This window comes from Nomascus leucogenys, chromosome 6, assembly GCF_006542625.1.
Source record: "Nomascus leucogenys isolate Asia chromosome 6, Asia_NLE_v1, whole genome shotgun sequence".
Classification (NCBI taxonomy): domain Eukaryota; kingdom Metazoa; phylum Chordata; class Mammalia; order Primates; family Hylobatidae; genus Nomascus; species Nomascus leucogenys.
In genome coordinates this window covers 31,935,907-31,954,463 of record NC_044386.1, presented here as the reverse complement: position 1 = coordinate 31,954,463, position 18,557 = coordinate 31,935,907, and the positions used below count along the sequence as shown (strand labels likewise).

The window sequence follows — 18,557 nt, the reverse complement described above, 5'->3', positions numbered from 1 at the left end:
TCCCTGTGTCTATGTGTTCTCATTGATCTAGTTTTCTTTTAATATTTTTGTCTAATTTTGGAATTAGGGTAATGTTGGCTTCATAGATTGACTTAAAAATAGCTACTTTGCTTCTGTCTTTTGGAAGAGATTGTCAAGAATTTGTTATATGTTTGGTAGAATTCACTAGTGAACCCACATGGGATGGTTATTAATTATTTATTCAATTTCTTTAATAGAAATGGATCTATTCAAATGGCTTAGTTTTTCTTATGTGAGTTTTGGCAGATTGTATCTTTCATGAGAGATTGACCTATTTCATCTAGGTTATTGAATTTGTGAGCCTACAGTTTTTCATAATATTCCTTTATTGTCCTATTAATGTCCACTGGATCTGTAGTGATGTCTCCTGTTTCATTTCTCATAATAGTAATTTGTGTCCTGTCTTTTTTCCTTAGCCTGGCTAGAGGTTTATCAATTTCATTGATCTATTCAAAGAATCAGCTTTTGGTTTTGTTTTCTTCATTGACTTCCTGTTTTCAATTTCATTGATTTCTACTGTTATTTTTATTATTTTTTCTTTTACTTTGGAATTAATTTGCTCTTCTTTTTCTAGCTTCCTAAGGTAGAAACTTAGATTACTCATTTTAGATCTCTTTTCTAATATGCTATAAATATCCCTCTAAGCACTACTTTTGCTGCATCCCACAAATTTTTACATTGTTTTCATTTTCAAAAAAATCTTAATTCAAAACATTTTAAAGTTTCTCTTGAGATTTCTTCTTATCCCACACATTTAGATATGTGTTGTTTAATCTCAAAGTATTTTGGGATTTTCCAGCTATCTTTCTGTTATTGGTTTCTAGTTTAATTCCATTGTGGTCTGAGAGCAGACATTGTACATTTTCTATTCTTTTAAATTTGTCAAGGTGTGTTTTATGGCCCAGACTGTGGTCTATCACAGTGAATGTTCCCTGTGAGCTTGGGAAGAATGTGCATTCTGCTATCGTTTGGATAGAGTAGTCAATAGATGTCAATTGTATTAAGTTGATTGATGGTGCTGTTGAATTTGATTATGTCCTTACTGATTTTCTGCCTGTGTATCTGTCCATTTCTGATACAAGGGTGTGATGGTTAATATTGAGTGTCTGGATTGGACTGAAGGATGCAAAGTATTGATGCTGGGTGTGTCTGTGAGGGTGTTGCCAAAGAAGATTAACATTAGAGTCAGTGGACTGGGAGAGGCAGACCCACCCTTAATCTGGGTGGGTACAATCTAATCAGCCGCCACTGTGGCTAGGATAAAAGCAAGCAGGAGAATGTGAAAAGATTAGACTGGCTTAGCCTCCCAGCCTACATTTTTCTCCTGTGCTGGATGCTTCCTGTCCTCAAAACATCAGACTTTGGGACCTGGACTGGCTTCCTTGCTCCTCAGCTTGCAGATGGCCTATTGTGGGACCTTGTGATCCTGTGAGTTTAATACTCCTTAATAAACTCCCCTTTATATATATGTATCTATACTATTAGTTCTGTCCCTCTAGAGAACCCTAATACAAGGGGTGTTGAAGAGTACAACTACGATAGTGAATTCATCTATTTCTTCTTACAGTTCCATCAGTTTTTGCTTCAAATATTTTGAAACTCTTGTTAGGCAGATACACATTAAGAATTTTATGTCTCACTGGAGAACTGACCCCTTTATCATATGTAATGCTCCTGTTTATCCCTGATAACTTTCCTTGCACTGTTTGTTGTGGCTGAAACTAATATGGCTACTCTTGCATTCTTTTGATTAATGTTAGTATAGTGTATCTGTCTCCATCCATTTCCTTTTAATCTATGTGTGTCTTTATATTTAAAGTGGATTTACTGTAGACAACATATAGTTGGGCCTTGTTTTTTGATCACTCTGAAAATCTTTCTTTACATTGGTTTATTAGACCACTGATGTTTAAAATAATTGTTAATATAGTTGGATTAACATTTACCATATTGTTACTTTTCTATTTGTTGGTCATTTTTCTTTGTTTTTATTTTTGTCTTTCACTCTTTTCCTGCCTTTTGTGGTTTTGCTTTTTAAATTTTATTTTTTTATTTTTATTTTTTTTAGAGACAAGATTTCATTCTGTCTCCTGGGCTGGAGTGCAATGGTGTGATCATAACTCACAGCAGCCTCAAACTCCTGGGCTCAAGCAATCCCCCCACCTCTGCCTCCTGAGTAGCTAGAGTTACAGGCACGAGCCACTGCACCCAGCTCCTTTTGTTGTTAAATTGAGCATTTCATATATTCCAGTTTCTCTTTTTAGCATATCAGTTACACTTTTTTTTAAAACTCTTCTTAGTGGTTGCCCTGGAGTTTTCAATATACATTTACAATCATTCCAAGTTCACTTACAAATAACACTATATAGTACCTTATAATAACAAAATAATCTTTATCCCTGCCTTCTGCTCCTAATTTGAACACACTGTTATTTGTTAGATTAAGAATAGGAAAAATGAGTTTTTTATTTTATGATCACATTTCTTCCCTAGTGCACTTCCTTTCCTTATGTGCCTATGAATTTCTGTATCATTTTCCTTTTCTCTGAAGAACTTTTTTTTAACATTTCTTTAAGTCAAGTCTGTGGTACTGGTTCCTGTGGAGATAGATTTCTACTTTGGTACATTGTGATTCTCTTTATTTTGCTGTCTCTCCAATTTGTGGGGCACTGGTTTGCCATGTGACCTCAGTTCTCTATGACAGATCTAAGAAGAGTTAATATTTCATTTTGCTTTTTACTTGTTGTTTGGATGAAGTGATGACTTCCAAACTCCTTATATACCAGACCAGAAACCAGAAGTTTTTGCTTAGATTTTCGTGCTTATTATTTTTAATCTGGATTTCTGGGGTTCATTCCTGTGTCTGCATAGCTTAGTGTTGACCTACTGATTTGGGCAGAGGTTGTGCTTAAATACCTTCAGCCTATATGTCGCCCATCCTGTCAACTGCTCTGTATGTAGACAAAAATGCATTCCAAGCTCTCACACATTTCAAGTCTTCTTTGGTTGTTACTCTTTATTAGGCTTTCAAGTATCCCCTACACATGTATGTAGTTTTGTGGGTATCCAGGGATGTGGGGAGAGCTCATTTAGCCCTTCTGTGGTCTCCCCATTAAGATTCCTGATGCCACTCACACCAACCAGGACAGCAACTTCAGGCTAGTGTCAACATGCAGGCTTTCCTCTTCTCATTTCCTCCAGAGTTTGCCCCCTTTATCTGATAAACCTGTGGGTTTTTATCCCTTTCATCATATTAAGTCTGCCTCCAATGCCAGCAAAGCTGCCGGTTCTCCTGTGCAGCCCGTGGCGATAACATTGCAATTCTCATGGACCGACCTGGGGCAGTGGATGGAAGCAGCCCCAGGCAGGAGGGCCACAGATTTTCTCTTTACTCAAAGCTCCAGCGGTTTTTTCAAAATAAATGCTTTGCAATTTGTTCTCTTTATCTACTTCCAGCACTATCAAATACTTATGACCATTTTATACAGTTTGTGTGACTGCATGTATGTGTGGATATGATTTACAGACCTCTTCACAAAGTCATATTCTGTTTACATTTTAATGAAATCTTACTTTGTAGTTTAATGTTTACCTAAATGTAACTATAAACAATAGTATTATTTTGTGTGTCCTAAAAATGCAACTGTTTTTCCTTAATACTTTTAAAAAATTAACCTTGATATCTATAGATATAGTCCGGTCCTTTTTTTTTTTTTTTTTTCCTTGAGACGTAGTCACCCAAGCTGGAGTGCAATGGCGCGATCTCGGCTCACTGCAACTTCCACCTCCTGGGCTCAAGCAAGTCTCCTGTCTCAGCCTTCTGAGTAGCTGGGATTACAGGCGCATGCCACCAAGCCTGGCTAATTTTTGTATTTTTAGTAGAAACGGGGTTTCACCATGTTGGCCAGGCTGGTCTCAAACTCCTGACCTCAGGCGAAACACCTGCCTCGGCCTCTCAAAGTGCTGGGATTACAGGCGTGAGCCACTCCGCCCAGCTCAAGTCCGGTTCTTTTAACAACTACAAAATTCCATGTAGTGAATACACCAAATTTTCCTTTTACTTATCGATATATATTTGGGTTATTTTTTACAATTACAACCAGTGACACAGTGAACATCTTTATTCATGTTTCCTTTTAAATTTTACTAGATATTATCAAATTAGACTCCAAATTTAATATCAATTTACAGTCACTCCTACTAGTTATGAATTTGCCAACTGCTATATATTTTTAAATTTTTAAAATTTTCACATAGGATGGGTGAAATTTTGATCTTGCATTTTTAAAGATACATACCATTTTAAAATGTGTGACATCCTGCCAAATTGCTCTCCAGAGTTTTTATCAAATCTCATCAATCCTGGTGTTATCATTTTTTTAAATTTTGACAATTTGTTAGACAAAAAGAGTAACTTTGCTTTTATCTTTTTTATTACTAGTATGATTTAAACTTATTTTCCACATGAATTTTGGCCTTATTATTTTTAGAGACAGGGTCGTACTGTGTTACCCAGGCTAGAGTGCAGTGGCATGCTTATAGCTCTCTGCAGACTGGAACCCTTAACTCAAGCAATCCTCCCATTTCAGCCTCCTGAGTAGCTAGGACTATAGGCACATGCTACCACACCCAGCTTCTTTTTTTTTTGGTAGAGATGGGGTCTCACTATGTTGACCAAGCCAGTATAAAATTCCTGGCTTCAAGTGATCTTCTCACCTTGGCCTCTGTATTTATTTTTTATCCAGGCCTTGGTACTTTTTTAAAGCCTATTTTTTTCTATGTAAATATAAATTTTAGCTTTTACATTTAGGACAATGATCCATTATTAATGTCTGTGTATGCCATGAGTAAGAGTCCAATTTTTTTTGGCATGTGGTATCCAGTTGTTGCAGTATCATTTGTTTTAAAGACTATCCTTTCCATATTGAATTACTTTTGCACATTTATCAAAAATTAATTGGCCATAATTATACAGGTCTATTTCTGTACTCCATTGTGTTCCAACAACTCTATCTCTGTTAGAGATATTATTGGTGTCTGATTATAGAGAGATATGTTATTGGTGTCTGTCCCTTCACCAATATACTACATTCTCTTGATGACTGCTTTATAGTAAATCTTAAAATCAAGTACTATGATTCCTCCAAATGTATGCTTTTCCAAAACCATTTTAGCTATCCTAATTTCTTTGCTTTTTCACACAAATTTTAGTCAGCTTGTCTATATTTACAAATGCTTCTGTTGGGATTTTGATTATAATTATGTTAAATCTGCAGATCAATCTTGGAAGACTGATATCTTTACTATATTGTCTTCCAATCCATACATAGTATGTGTATTTATTTAGGTCATCTTTAATTTCTTTAATCAGTTTTGTAGTTTTCAGCACATAAATACTATACATATTTTGATAGATTTATACCTAAATATTTCATTTGCAGGAATGGGGCTATTGTGATTTTTTAAAAATTTTTGTTTCCAGTTGTTCATTGCTACTATATAGAAATACAATTAAGTTTTGTGCATTCACCTTGTATCCTGTGACCTTGCTACACTTAAACGTATTAGTTCTAGGATTTTTGTGGATTATTTGGCATTTTCTACAGAGACAATCATATTAAATTTGGAGTCTAATAGGGACCATTTTATTTTTCTTGCCTTCTTGCATCTGCTGGACTTCTAGTACTCTGCTGAATAGGAGCAGTGAGAGTGAACATCCTTGCCTTGTTCTTGATCTTAAGGGGTAAAGTACTCAATCTTTCACCACTAAGCATGAAATCAGCTGCAGGGTTTTTTGTATATGCCTTTTATCAGATTAAAGAAGTTCCTTCCATCATGAATGGATGTTGAATATTGTCACATGCTTCTCTGCAACAACTGATAAAATCATGAGCTTTCCATGACTGGACTGTTAATATGGTAGAGGTACACTGACTGAGATTTGAATATTAAACCAGTGTGACATCCTCAAGAAAAAACTTCACTTGATCACGGTGGTCTGTGACCATATCACCTTAAACACACTGGATCTCATTTGGTCATGATATGTTATTTATATATTGCTATATATTTTGTTGCTTTTTTCATCTACACATGAAAGGTCTTGAACTGTAGTCATCTTTTTTCTTGTAATGTCTTTGCCCAGTTTTGACATTGGGGTAATACTGGCCTCATAAAATTAGAAAGTGTTTTCTCCTCTTCTGTTTTCTGAGACAGATTATGTAGAATTGGTGTTATTCCTTCTTTAGATGCTAGATAGAATTCCCCAGTGAAATCATCTGGGCCTGGAGATTTCTTTCTTAAAAGATTAACTACAAATTTATTAAAAAGAAATAGTTATGGGTCTATCCAGGTTATCTGTTCATCTTGACTACATTGTTTTTACTTTTATTTATGGTACTTTGTGACAGATAGAAACTTTAGACCTTTTTTCATGAAATCTATCAAACTCTTCTTTTATGGTGTGTCTTTGTGTGCTTAGAAAAGTTCTTTCCCCCAATTTTTAATTTTAGTATTTGTTTTCCAGTACTGTATTTTCTTCTCATTAATTTACATTTTTAGTTTTGATACATAAAATGTTAATCCACCTGGAATTTAGTGAATGATATAATATAAAAATCTATATTTTTAAAGTTAAAAATTAGTATATAAGGAAAGAATGAGGTTGCCTTGAAATCTCTCAACTCTATAAACATAAACGTTTGTTTTTTCTCACTTAAAAAGAAAAGCTAAAATTTGTACATATTTACAGACTAAATTTCTTATAACCACAAAGACTACTTTTAAAAAGCTCAAGTGTATACGGAGAATATATACTGTGAATATAGACGAGGAAATCTTAAAAGGAGAAAGATGATTAGCTGAAAAACAAAGAATCAGGAAGTCTTCAATGGCTGTTTATGCTTAAAAAATAATTAAAAGATCAAAACTTTAGCAAACTGAAAAAAAAATGTTGATTTAATGACATGGGGAATACAAGCATTGAAAAAAGTAGGATGGAAAGCTTTCTTTATAATTCTGTCCTTCTCTCTAACTGGAAAATAACATACACAAAAAGGTTACTTTTATAAGCAAAGAAAATAGACAGTTTTAAAATGATCAAATTATATTCTTCATGAAGCCTAAATTCCTCCTGACAGGCCACTGAATCCATCAGTGTCCATTAATCTGATCAAGCCAGCAGAGAATGATACATTGTCCTCCCTCACTGGTTCATTTGTGTCTCTCCCAAAGCCAGCCACTTTCAAAAAGATGACCTTGCCAGACAAAGAACTATTGTTGAAGCATAAATTAATCAGTTGGCTTTCTCTGTAACCCCCAGTATCTAACTATTGAATATGGGTCAAGAAAATTCTGCTAACAAACATTCTCTCTTGTCAGCCAGAGGAAAAGAGTCAAGGAGACTGAAAGTGGAGGAGGTAAAGCTTTACCCATTTATCACTGGATGTCCTCATCAACCGATACTGCACAGGCCACATTCACAGTATGTGTGATATCTACTAGTTAAGAAGGTGAATCTCGCTGAGATTCAAAATAAATAAAGGACATAGAAATCAGATGATTTATTTGTAACTGACATTCCAACGAATGTGGGGGTATATTATCAGGTTTAAATTAATGTGTAATTGATTTTATATGAGACTGCGACCCACCTAATCTTTCCATTACAGGAATAAATAGCTAATTAGAATCTTAGATAGACTGTTTGCCAATGTGCTTCCCTTATGTGACTGGGAAATAACTTCAAGGCTACCTCTTTTACCTACCCCTGTGCTGGGCCTCTCCAGACATGGCATAAGCTTTGGCCAGTAACGCACTCGTTTCTGCAGTTTTGGGGCTGACTTCAGTGAACAAAGAAACACAGACAGAATGAGCCTGGAATAAAGAAAATCATGACAAAGTAAGCACCCAATGACAGTGTTCACTGTGGATTTAGATGAGAGGTGAGTTTGAGTCCCAGCTCTGCCACTTCCTAGCTATGAGTCTTGTGCAAGTAATTTCACCTTCATTTGTAGAAGGAATATATAATTCCCACTGATTAGGGTTTGGGAAGGATTAAGTGAGATGGTATATGCAAAGCACAGGGCACGGTACTCATCACATGATAAGTTCTCAATAAATGTTAGCTAGTATAGTTTTTATTAGATTTCATAGCAAAAATAAAGTCATAACCTTAGCTCAGTCTCACTGGACTGAACTCCAGTCTTGAAGGCAGTCTTGTAAATGTAAATCAGGGATAATGAGAATAGTATTTGTTACAAAAAGTTGTTGTAAATATTAATTAATGGTTAATATATGTAAAGTGGTTAGAATACCACCCAGCATAGAGTAAGCACTAAAAATGTGTTAGATTTTATATTACTTGTGCTAAAATGGAAGGAGTAACACTTAGAAAAGAGAAAGAGAACAACATTGAGTCCACACCCACCAGCCACAAAAGAACCACCTGTGCTTAATATTTCACAGGCCAAATACTGTGAGGTGTTTCAAAGAGCTGAGGGATTATCAGAGAAGACTTTGGAGCCAAGACACAGAGCACAGTTGTTATGAATACAGGCTGTAGGGTCAGATTTGGAGTTCAAATCCCCGCTTTACTATTTGTTAGCTATACAATGTCAGCTGAGTTAGCTATAACTCTTTGTGCTTCAGTTTTCTCATCCTTAAAATGAGATAAAATAATATGGTACCTACTTCATAGAGCTATTGTGCAGATTAAATGAATCGATATATCCTCTAGGGCACTTAGAAAAAGCATTCCATAAATTTTAACTCTTATCTTTTGGTGCTTTTGGGAAACACTGCTATTTATTGTTTTATTCATTCTGATCTGACCACTGCTTTAAGAAAGTCTTGAACACAAAAACCAGACTGGCTTTCTCTGTAAGCAGTGGACTCCCTGCCTTCACAGCAGCATTCTCTGACATCTCTCCACTGTGTGATGTTTATAATCGTGGATTGTCAGATTGTTTGCAATGCCTTTTCTTCAGAATCTGTTTTCATGTATATTGTTAGATTGCATTGCACCTTTTCTATGATACAGGATATCCAGTATTTTGATCTGTTTGTCACTGTGGGAGATACTTGAAGCCACGGGCAGCATTCTCCTTTGGAGAGAGAAAAGGTGAATTTAGCAGCTTCAAGTACATGATACATAAAAGTACCCTAATATAATAGACTCAACATTCCTTCCTATGTTTTGTTTTGTTTTCCCCTGGGCATTTGTCAAGTTAGTTACCTCCAAGTGAAACACCCTTTTGTTAGTTTAACCTTAGGTTTGGAAATATAATCAGCTAGACTAGTTTAAAGTACAAATGACAGCATTACCCTAAAATACCATGATTTTTCATTTAAAAAGACCTTTTGTTTTTGCTGAAGATTTAAGTTTGGTTGTCCCTGTGTCTTTTTTCCTTGGAGTAGACTCACATTTTGCTTCTTTTTCCCAGCACCAACAGAGATGAGAGGGGGAGGGAGAAGTGCTGTCTGCACAGCCAATGACACAGCACATTCGCCCACCTGAGTCAGTGTTCTCTAGCCTGGTCATTTAAGGTTTGACCAAGGGCTCTTAGGTGGATCTGGAGGAAAGTCAGGGTTAAAATAGAATCAATTCCAGCCCTTGTTCTTCTGAGAAGCCCATGCTTCCCTGGCCCTGAGAACCAGGCCTGGGGCCAAACAAGGCAACCCAGCCTGGGCTCTGGCCAACCCACTGACCTGCTGCAAGTACTGGATGGCCTGGTTGTGGTTCTTCCTCAGCTGCTCTATCTGAGCAGCTTCTTCATACAGGTTGATCAGATCTGACGTCCTATCACCCTTGGCAGCAATAACATCGCCAATTGCCTTTTCAAAGTATGTCAGAGCTAGGTTCAGTCTGTGGATGGCCACGGAGGCTCTGCAAGAAAAGGGATGAAAATAGAAAGTCATAGAGAGGCCACTTATTTTGCAGACACAAAAGGAACTGATTCCAAGAATTAAAGAATTTGGCCTTCACAGGCCCATCATCTTGGTAGCTGGCTCAAAAATCCAGCCTTGCTGTAAATAAACTCCAATTATCCTGCATTTTACCCATCAGATTTCATTGACGACCACTCATTAAACCCATTACTATGTCGTGCTATTGTCTAATTTTTTAAAAAAAGCAAATGGAAAAATGGCTTCCAGGAATTCACAAGATGGGATAATTTACCCATAAACATAGACTTTCTAAAATCAAAATAAAATTTTATTACCTCTGATTCCCTCTTTCAGGCCAAAGAAAGTTTTTGCTTTGTTTTGTTCCATTTAATTTGGCCAATTCCTCCTCAGTTAAAAATGAGAGAGGATAGAAAAAAAAATGTAAATATTCCCCCAAAACAGTGATTAAATAGGCAGGGCGCGGTGGCTCATGCTTGTAATCCCAGCACTTTGGGAGGCCGAGGCGGGCGGATCATGAGGTCAGGAGATGGAGACCACAGTGAAAACCCGCCTCTACTAAAAAATACAAAAAATTAGCCGGGCGTAGTGGCGGGCGCCTGTAGTCCCAGCTACTCGGAGAGGCTGAGGCAGGAGAATGGCGTGAACCCGGGAGGCGGAGCTTGCAGTGAGCCGAGATTGTGCCACTGCACTCCAGCCTGGGTGACAGAGCGAGACTCTGTCTCAAAAAAAAAAAAAAAAAAAAAAAAGAGAGTGATTAAATAAATTATAGCATATCATACAATAAAATACCTCAGAGACATTAAAAGTCATCTTTTCTTTTTAGACAGATATGGGGAGATATTAAAAATGTGCTAAAAGGAAAAAGATATAAAGCTGCACTTAGAATGTGATCCACATAGAGATATAGTTATCAATATCCATATGTATCTGTTCAAAATGTTCATAGCAGTTATGTCTGTGTGGTGGTATCAAAATCGGCTTATTTGTTCTTCATACCTGTCTGTGTTTTCAAAATTTTCCACAACAAAGTTGGGAATATAATTTTTTTTAATGAGGATAAAACAATATCTCATTGAGGTTTATCTTTCCAGAGACAGCAAGGCAAAACGAGAGCATGGGTAGTTCAAAGCTGGTTCTGGTAATTATGAGCTTTCTCAAACTCTACAAGCCTACATTTCCTTCTAAATAAAACAATTGAGTTTATACTGCAAGTTTGTTGTGAAGAATAATATTAAGTGTAAAATCACCTAACATAATAGTAGATATACAATCAATATTCCTTCCTCCTCACTCCAATATTTGTATTCCTAAATTGAATTAAAAATATATGTGTAAGCCAGGTGTGGTGGTGTCTTGACTGTGGTCTCAGCTACTGAGGAGGCTGAGCCCAGGAGTTCGAGGTTTCAGTGAGTTCTGATTGCACCCTGCACTCCAGCCTGAGTGGCAGAGTGAAAAGCTATCTAAATGAAAATAATAGAAATACCTACCCTCATTGGCTGTCGTGAGGATTGAGTGAAATAAATTATGTAAAGCACTTAGAACAGTGTCTAGTATGTAGTTATACTTAGTAGGCACTCTAACACTTAGAATAGGACATGCATAAAAAGGTATTCAATAAATACTGGAGAATGGATGAATAAAATGAGCACCAGAGTTTTTCTGAAAAAAGAATAAGGCTATCTTTCACATAAGGCAGAAAAACTTTAGGCCCTATGTGACAGGAGTAGACATTCACCAGACTGTAATTTATTGCCCTGTGGACTTAAGTCAATAGTTTGATTTAGTTCTGGACATTCCAGCATCTCCCCATTTCCCATTTGACTTCTAGATTCATGGTTGTTTAGAGGAGGCAGATATGACACATGTATTTCATTTACTTACTATTCAGTCATATACCCTACTGTGCCAAGTGCTTACAGTTTTGGAAACAGATTGCTTTCAAGGATGTAAAGATATTTGAAAAATCTAGGGAACAGTAAACTCTTTATTCTTTTTCTTCTAATAATCTGATGGGCCCACATTCATTTCTAAATATTCTGATTCTCAGAGGATCCCTAAGTCAACAGCAAGACAGTTAAATCTTGTTCTGGCTTAAACAAATTCCATGAACTTTGTTTTCATATGGAACAGAACTTTCCTTAAAAATGCACATGCTATGCTTGGCTTTCACAGCTTCCAGTTAATTGTCTTCATTAAGTGTTCCTTCATCTAAAATGTCACATGTAATGACAAAAATAGGTGGCAATTCAGAGAAAAATACAATATTATCACAGATCCAATATTTACAAGCTATGTTATCTTGGACAATTTGTTTAACCTCAGCTTCAGTCTCCTTGACCCCCCCTTTAATAAAATAATAATCATACCAACTACCTCAATGGCTGTTGTGAGGATTAAATGGGACAGTACACAAAATGCCCAGCGTATGCATTTGGTAAATTTGAGCCTCTTTTATTATCATTTGAGTTTCTGAGTTTTTTTGCTCTAAATATTTTTCTCCCTTATATTATGTAATTCCAAGCCTCATTCATAAAAGCCTCAGCTTCTCCAAGCCCAGATCTTACCTGCCCAAAGCAAGTGTTAGGTCGTTCTCAGAGACTTGTAATTCACAATCACCTCCTTTATATAATTCTTTCAGCTCCTTCATGTTTCTCTCTCCCTTCTGCAGGTTGAAATAGGCTTCTCTGCCAGTGAAATAGTCAAGGAAAATGCCAAGCACTCAAACTAACATCCACTGCACAGGGACAGCAGGTGATAAGGAAACAAAAGGGGCTCTTGGAAAAGTGAAGCAATATTAAAAATAGGTACTTAACTATGTTCTTTATTTTCCATGTATAATGTTGTCAAGAAGCAAGAATTCTTTAGAAAAGGAACAGGGGCTTGGGCTTCCTGTGGTGGTTGCCTGAATCTAAGACTAGAGTAGGTAGGCAGTGTTTGCATGAGTGAACGGAAGCTGTAAGTTACACTCAATTTCCTTTAGGGGCATCTACTGCGTGACAATAGTTATTCATTTTTCCCAGGCCTGTTCCTGTGAATGGTAAAAGAGAGGAACTAATTACGCTGAAAGGAACTTTCTGGGTCATTTAGAAAGTCCAAGCCAAGCAGGTTTTGGGCGAGAGGCAAACAGCAGAAGAGCAAAAATCCCCTTAATTCCCAAACATTCTTCTATTTCTCACATTTTCAATAGCCCCCTGCTAAGGGTATAACAGAGGAAGGCCACATATCAGATTTTGCAAGTTGAACATTAGGACCAAAAAAGTAAAGAGGGGGATGTGTAGAGAGGAGACTGGGGACACATGGGCTCAAAGAGTGCTCATGGTGATTCGTGAACATCAAATGCCCTTAACATCTTTCCAGTGGAGATGGTACAAAAGGCTGTCAGAATCCCCAGTTCTGAGGAAAGGCACATATAACAGTCCCCCTCTGGGGATTTGCAGAACTACTTGTTTTGTCTATTTTGCTTGGCCTCCAGCCTCATAGGCAGTATCCACAAGAGCATTTCAAAAAACTAAAATGATCGAGAATCAGTTAAATCAGTGGTTTTGGGCTGCAAATTACAATCTCTGGAGGGCTTTTAAAAATTTCAATGAACAGATGTACCTCAGAACCTCTCAGTCAAAATATTTGGAGCAGGAACAGACAGCAGAAATTCTTAAAGCTCCCCAGGGGATTACAATGTGCAGCCTAGTTTGCCAAATTGTACTTTAAATTATCACCCATTCTTTCCATCACTACACCGCCACCACCACCACCACTCTCATCCTCATTGCTAATACTGATTTTCTTGGGTGCTCAATGAACAGCAGAACAGACTCAGAAAACCTTCGACTGGCTAGGTGATAGGTCACTAGTGAAATCTCTTCCATGGCTCAACTCGGAGCTTATATGAATAGACACAGGAAGAGAATACACACCCTTCTAGATGGAGAGGAGAGGCTTGTGGAGGGCCTTGATGTTGGAACAGATCTACAAGGCCTTGGTTCCATCTCCCACCCTCCTGTATGAGATGACCCATCTGGCATGTGTGGCCTGTGGCCCCGAACACTAAACGCAGCTAGGAATGGAAGGATATCGGTTCTTCAGGAGCCAGGCCACGCCCAGAGTGTAGTACAGCTTGACCAGAGCTTCCAGGATTTCCTCTTTCTCCTTATCTGAGGTCATACTTGCCTTCCAGGTCAACAGTGTATTCTTGGCTGATGTAGCATGTTTCTTGGCCTGAACCGGGAGGCCTGGGGGAGTTAGAGGGTGGGTAGCAAGAAGACAGACATTAAAAAGGCATGCTTCAGTCAAAAACATTCCTGGGAGGGGATAAAGTGGGCAGTGCAGTTGTCATATGGTCTATAGCATTGGTTCCTAAATCTGGCTGTGAATCAGAATTATTGGAAATTCTTGTAAAGAATACAGATTCCTGGACCCCACTTGAGACCTACTGAGTGGGGAATCTCTAGAGAATTGGGGTCCAGGAATCTCTAATTTTAATCTGCACCACAAGTGGTTCTTATTCAGCCCTCTCAACATTAGCCTTCATACCTCAGTTTGGAACTCAAGACAGAGACAGGAATGGAAGGTGAGTATCCTATTCCTGATTCTACTACTAATGCCATGTGACCTTTTCAACCCATAAAGCTTCTCCATCCTCCAACTGTTGAACAACAATAATAACTATAGAAGCTGCCCCTTACCAAACACATGGAGATAGTCCAGGAACAAAGTAGGTTATGCCACAGAATGCTGTGCATTGAGTGTTCTGGAAAAGGCATTCTATAAATACAAGGGTTTATGAATGCAATTACTTCCATCGAGGATTTTTTTTTTTCAATCTAAGATGAATCTGGTGATACTAACTGGTCACACGACACACATAAAAATAATGCAATTGCTAAATGCAGTGAGGCCCCAAACTAAGAAGACAAAGGGAAGGCCAGACCCCAGCTAGACAGAACTGGTGGGGTTTTTCCCCTTGTTTTTTCTTTTCTTTTCTTTTTAAAGATTTAAAAATACAAACCTTGTGTCCAAAGCTGACTTTCCATAGACTGCAGTAAGGGAGCTGCTCTGCTACATACAAAACCCTAACCCAGAAGCAAGTTATCTAATGATTTAGCACCAGGTTCCCCTCAAATATGCATTGCATGTAGGGTGAAAGGGCAGCCCCCTTTCCAGCCACATCTCATTTTTCCCCTTGTTTTTTGCTGGTGTTCCTGGGCACTTACACGAGCTGCTATTTGTCCAGTCAACAGAGGTAGACTTGGGAAGACTGAAAACAACAGGTAGGGTTCACTTTCAGCCCTCTCTCTGCAGGTACCTAGGGGCTGGTAAACATATTCACCCCTGCCAAGTAGGCCACTGTGCCCCTAATCCTCACTTCACACCACCAGCCCCAGTCCTACTCAGCAAGCTGCCTTTGGCTCCTGAAGCCTAGTTTCACAGAATGGGTGCAAGTCAATGGCAATAAGGATAAATTTAAAAGTTTGTCTTTGATACCTGCAGCCCTCATGTGTTCTAAGTGCACCTCCTGAATGCACTACAGCAATGAAAGGGAACATGATCTTCCCTGGGAAAGTTCTAAAGGTGACCCAGGTCCCTTTTCCCTTTTGCAATCATTGTATAAGCAGCAGTGGTCAAAATAAAGTTCAACTCTTTTGTGACTTCTTACCAAAGCAAGAACCATAAAAAAGCATTTCAAATGCACCTTCCCAAATTCACAAGATTATGTCTTCCCCTCTTTCCAAAGAGCTGAGACAAAAGTACAATGCTTGATCCATGCCCCACAAATAGGATGATGAAGTTCAGATTGTGCAAGGACACTATAAAGGTCAGCAAACTGGCAAAGTAATCCAGGTTTACCAGAAGAAATACGGCATCTGGCTGGGCGCGGTTGCTCACGCCTGTAATCCCAGCACTTTGGGAGGCCAAGGTGGGTGAATCACAAGGTCAGGAGATTGAGACTATCCTGGCCAACATGGTGAAACCCTGTCTCTACTAAAAATACAAAAATTAGTTGGGCGTGGTGGTGTGCACCTGAAGTCCCAGCTACTAGAGAGGCTGAGGCAGGGGAACACTTGAACCCGGGAGGCAGAGGTTGCAGTGAGCTGAGATCGCACCACTGCACTCCAGCCTGGTGACAGAGTGAGACTGTTTCAAAAAAAAAAAAAAAAGGCATCTATACCGACAGGGTGCAGTGGGAAAAGGCTAATGGCACAACTATCCATGTGGGCATTGACCCCAACAAGGCAGCTATCACTAGGCTAAAACTGGAAAAGAAAAGAAAAAGATCCTTGAGCAGAAAGCCAAATCTCACCTAGTAGGGAAGAAAAATAGTAGATATGAGGAAGAAACATTTGAGAAGATGTAGGGGGAAAGTATCCCTATATACACCTTTCATTAAAAATTGCAAAAATAAAAATAAATAAAAGTGATCCAGAGACAAGAAGTCTCTGCAGAATACTGAGAAATATCTGTTCTATAGGTTTCAACTAAAGAGAAAAATGGACTCTGGTGAAAGAGAGGGCTGTGTCCTAAGTTAAGAGTGGCCTTCAAATTGCAATGTGCATTATAAGCACCCTATTAAAATGCAGATTCCTGTCCCACACTTCCAGTAGTTACAGCTCACAAGTTCTGGGATAAGAACCAAGAATACACATTTAAAACAAGCCACCATGTTTCAGGTGGTAACCGAGGATTCTCATTTGTAAGAACTGATCTTGGTAATAATGCAAGGTTGTCCGAGGACCACACTTGGAGAAACACATAGTTGGTAAAAATCTTTATAGAAGAAGTAGGACTCATCTTGTTTTTCAAGAGTGGATAGGATTTTGACTGATACAAGGAGGGATTTCCCCTTGGATTAAATAGCTTGAGGCCTTGAAGACAGAATAGGCAAGTGTGTGTGTGTATGTGTGCTGCACTCGGGGATGAGGTTGGGTGGATACAGGATTGTTAGGGAAGGTAGAAAGATGACTGAAGGGAAACTCTCAACTGAAAAACGTATAAGCAGGCCGGGCACGGTGGCTCACGCCTGTAATCCCAGCACTTTGGGAGGCCGAGGCGGGTGGATCACGAGGTCAGGAGATGGAGACCATCCTAGCTAAGACAGTGAAACCCTGTCTCTATTAAAAAAAAAATACAAAAAATTAGCCGGGCGTGGTGGCGGGTGCCTGTAGTCCCAGCTACTCTGGAGGTTGAGGCAGGAGAATGGCGTGAACCTGGGAGGCAGAGCTTGCAGTGAGCCGAGATCGCGCTGCTGCACTCCAGCCTGGACAACAGAGTGAAATTCCGTGTCAGAAAAAAAAAAAAAAAAAGAAAAGAAAAAAAGAAAAATGTATAAGCTATGCATTGAATATGTTAAAAATCTTGGATGATGTCTTAATTTGTATGTGCTGCTGTAACAGAATACCTGAGACCAGGTAATTTATAAAGAACAGAAATTTCTCACAGTTCTGGAGGCTGAAAAGTCTAAGATGAAGACACCAGCTTCTTGTGAGGGATCTCTTGCTGCGTCCACATATGATGAAAAGTGGAAGAGAAAAAGAACCAAACACCACAAAAAGCCTCTTTTATAAGGACCCGAACCCCATTCATGAGGGAGGAGCCCTCATAGCCTAATCACCTCTGAAAGGCCCCACCTCTTGATGCTATCACAGTGGCAACACCTGAACTTTGGAGTGGACATGCTGGAACCATCGCAGATGCCCAGATGAGAAGGGGGAATTAGATCTGTTACGTAACAGGAGTCTTCACAGGTCTGGAGGAAGAAGGCAGCATCACTCGTTAGCTCACAGAAAACTCTGCTTCGGATACTGGAAGCCGAGATTGCTACTTTAGACCAAGAAAATAAAGTAGAAAACTGAGAAAGTGTTTTCATCAAACGGGTCATTTTCCACAAGTAGGTGGGCCGTTAGGTGTGTGTCATTAAGGACTATAAAAACCAAACTCAGACAGTTCCCTGGGTCCTTAGGAAGAAGAAAGGTGAAACTGCAGGAGCTACTAAAAACCACCCCAAATCAGCAGACACTCCTTCTGGGCTTGTGAATGTCAAATAAAACAACCACCACTCAAGAAAGTTGTTCTGAGGCAGTCCCTGAGGCTTTGAAAGCCTGCACCCTCCCTGCAAAGTATCCCATGCTGGTTGTGCAATTCCCAGGAGGAATACTTTTCCTCTCCGCCCAGCAGCTAATTAATTATACAGTTCCTTGCTTTCACATGACTAGGCCCCACACTGTGGGCCTTCTGATGGAAAAGCTGAGCCACATGGGGCTTAAGCAAACTGGATGAAGATCTTGATTTAAAACAATTTATTATATTTTAAGCCCTAAAGGGGAAAAACTTCTTTCACCTTCCCAGAATCCACTCTGATCTCCAAAGTGGAGTGCATAAACTCTATGGGTGTGCAAGATGCCGTAAGAGTGTGAGGGGGAAATCAAAACTTCTCTATTTTTTTTTATCTGAAGACTTTTTCTATTTTTATTATTATTTATAATATTACATAACACATCAATACTATTGTACACAATCTATTCAAAATACACGTATAAAAAGTAATTGATCGTTTGCTTAAGTTTCTTTTAGTGATAAGGGAGCTGTCTCTTGAGTTTGGAGACCACTGCTCTAGACAAATGTTTTCCAACCTT

General features: G+C 38.6%; 1 protein-coding gene and 1 pseudogene across 1 annotated transcript in view; one reads left to right on the top strand and one right to left on the bottom strand.

The window, feature by feature from the left end:
* Window positions 1-18,557, bottom strand: part of TTC23L (tetratricopeptide repeat domain 23 like) — a 57,629-nt gene that overhangs the window by 19,856 nt on the left and 19,216 nt on the right. The window contains exons 5-8 of the mRNA XM_030813958.1: window positions 14,003-14,159; window positions 12,495-12,620; window positions 9,730-9,907; window positions 7,788-7,896 (exon numbers count right to left, since the gene is read on the bottom strand). Of these exons, the coding sequence (XP_030669818.1) occupies window positions 7,788-7,896; window positions 9,730-9,907; window positions 12,495-12,620; window positions 14,003-14,159 (570 nt within the window). The remainder of the gene's footprint in view (window positions 1-7,787; window positions 7,897-9,729; window positions 9,908-12,494; window positions 12,621-14,002; window positions 14,160-18,557) is intronic.
* LOC105738650 lies at window positions 14,491-16,347 on the top strand (annotated as a pseudogene).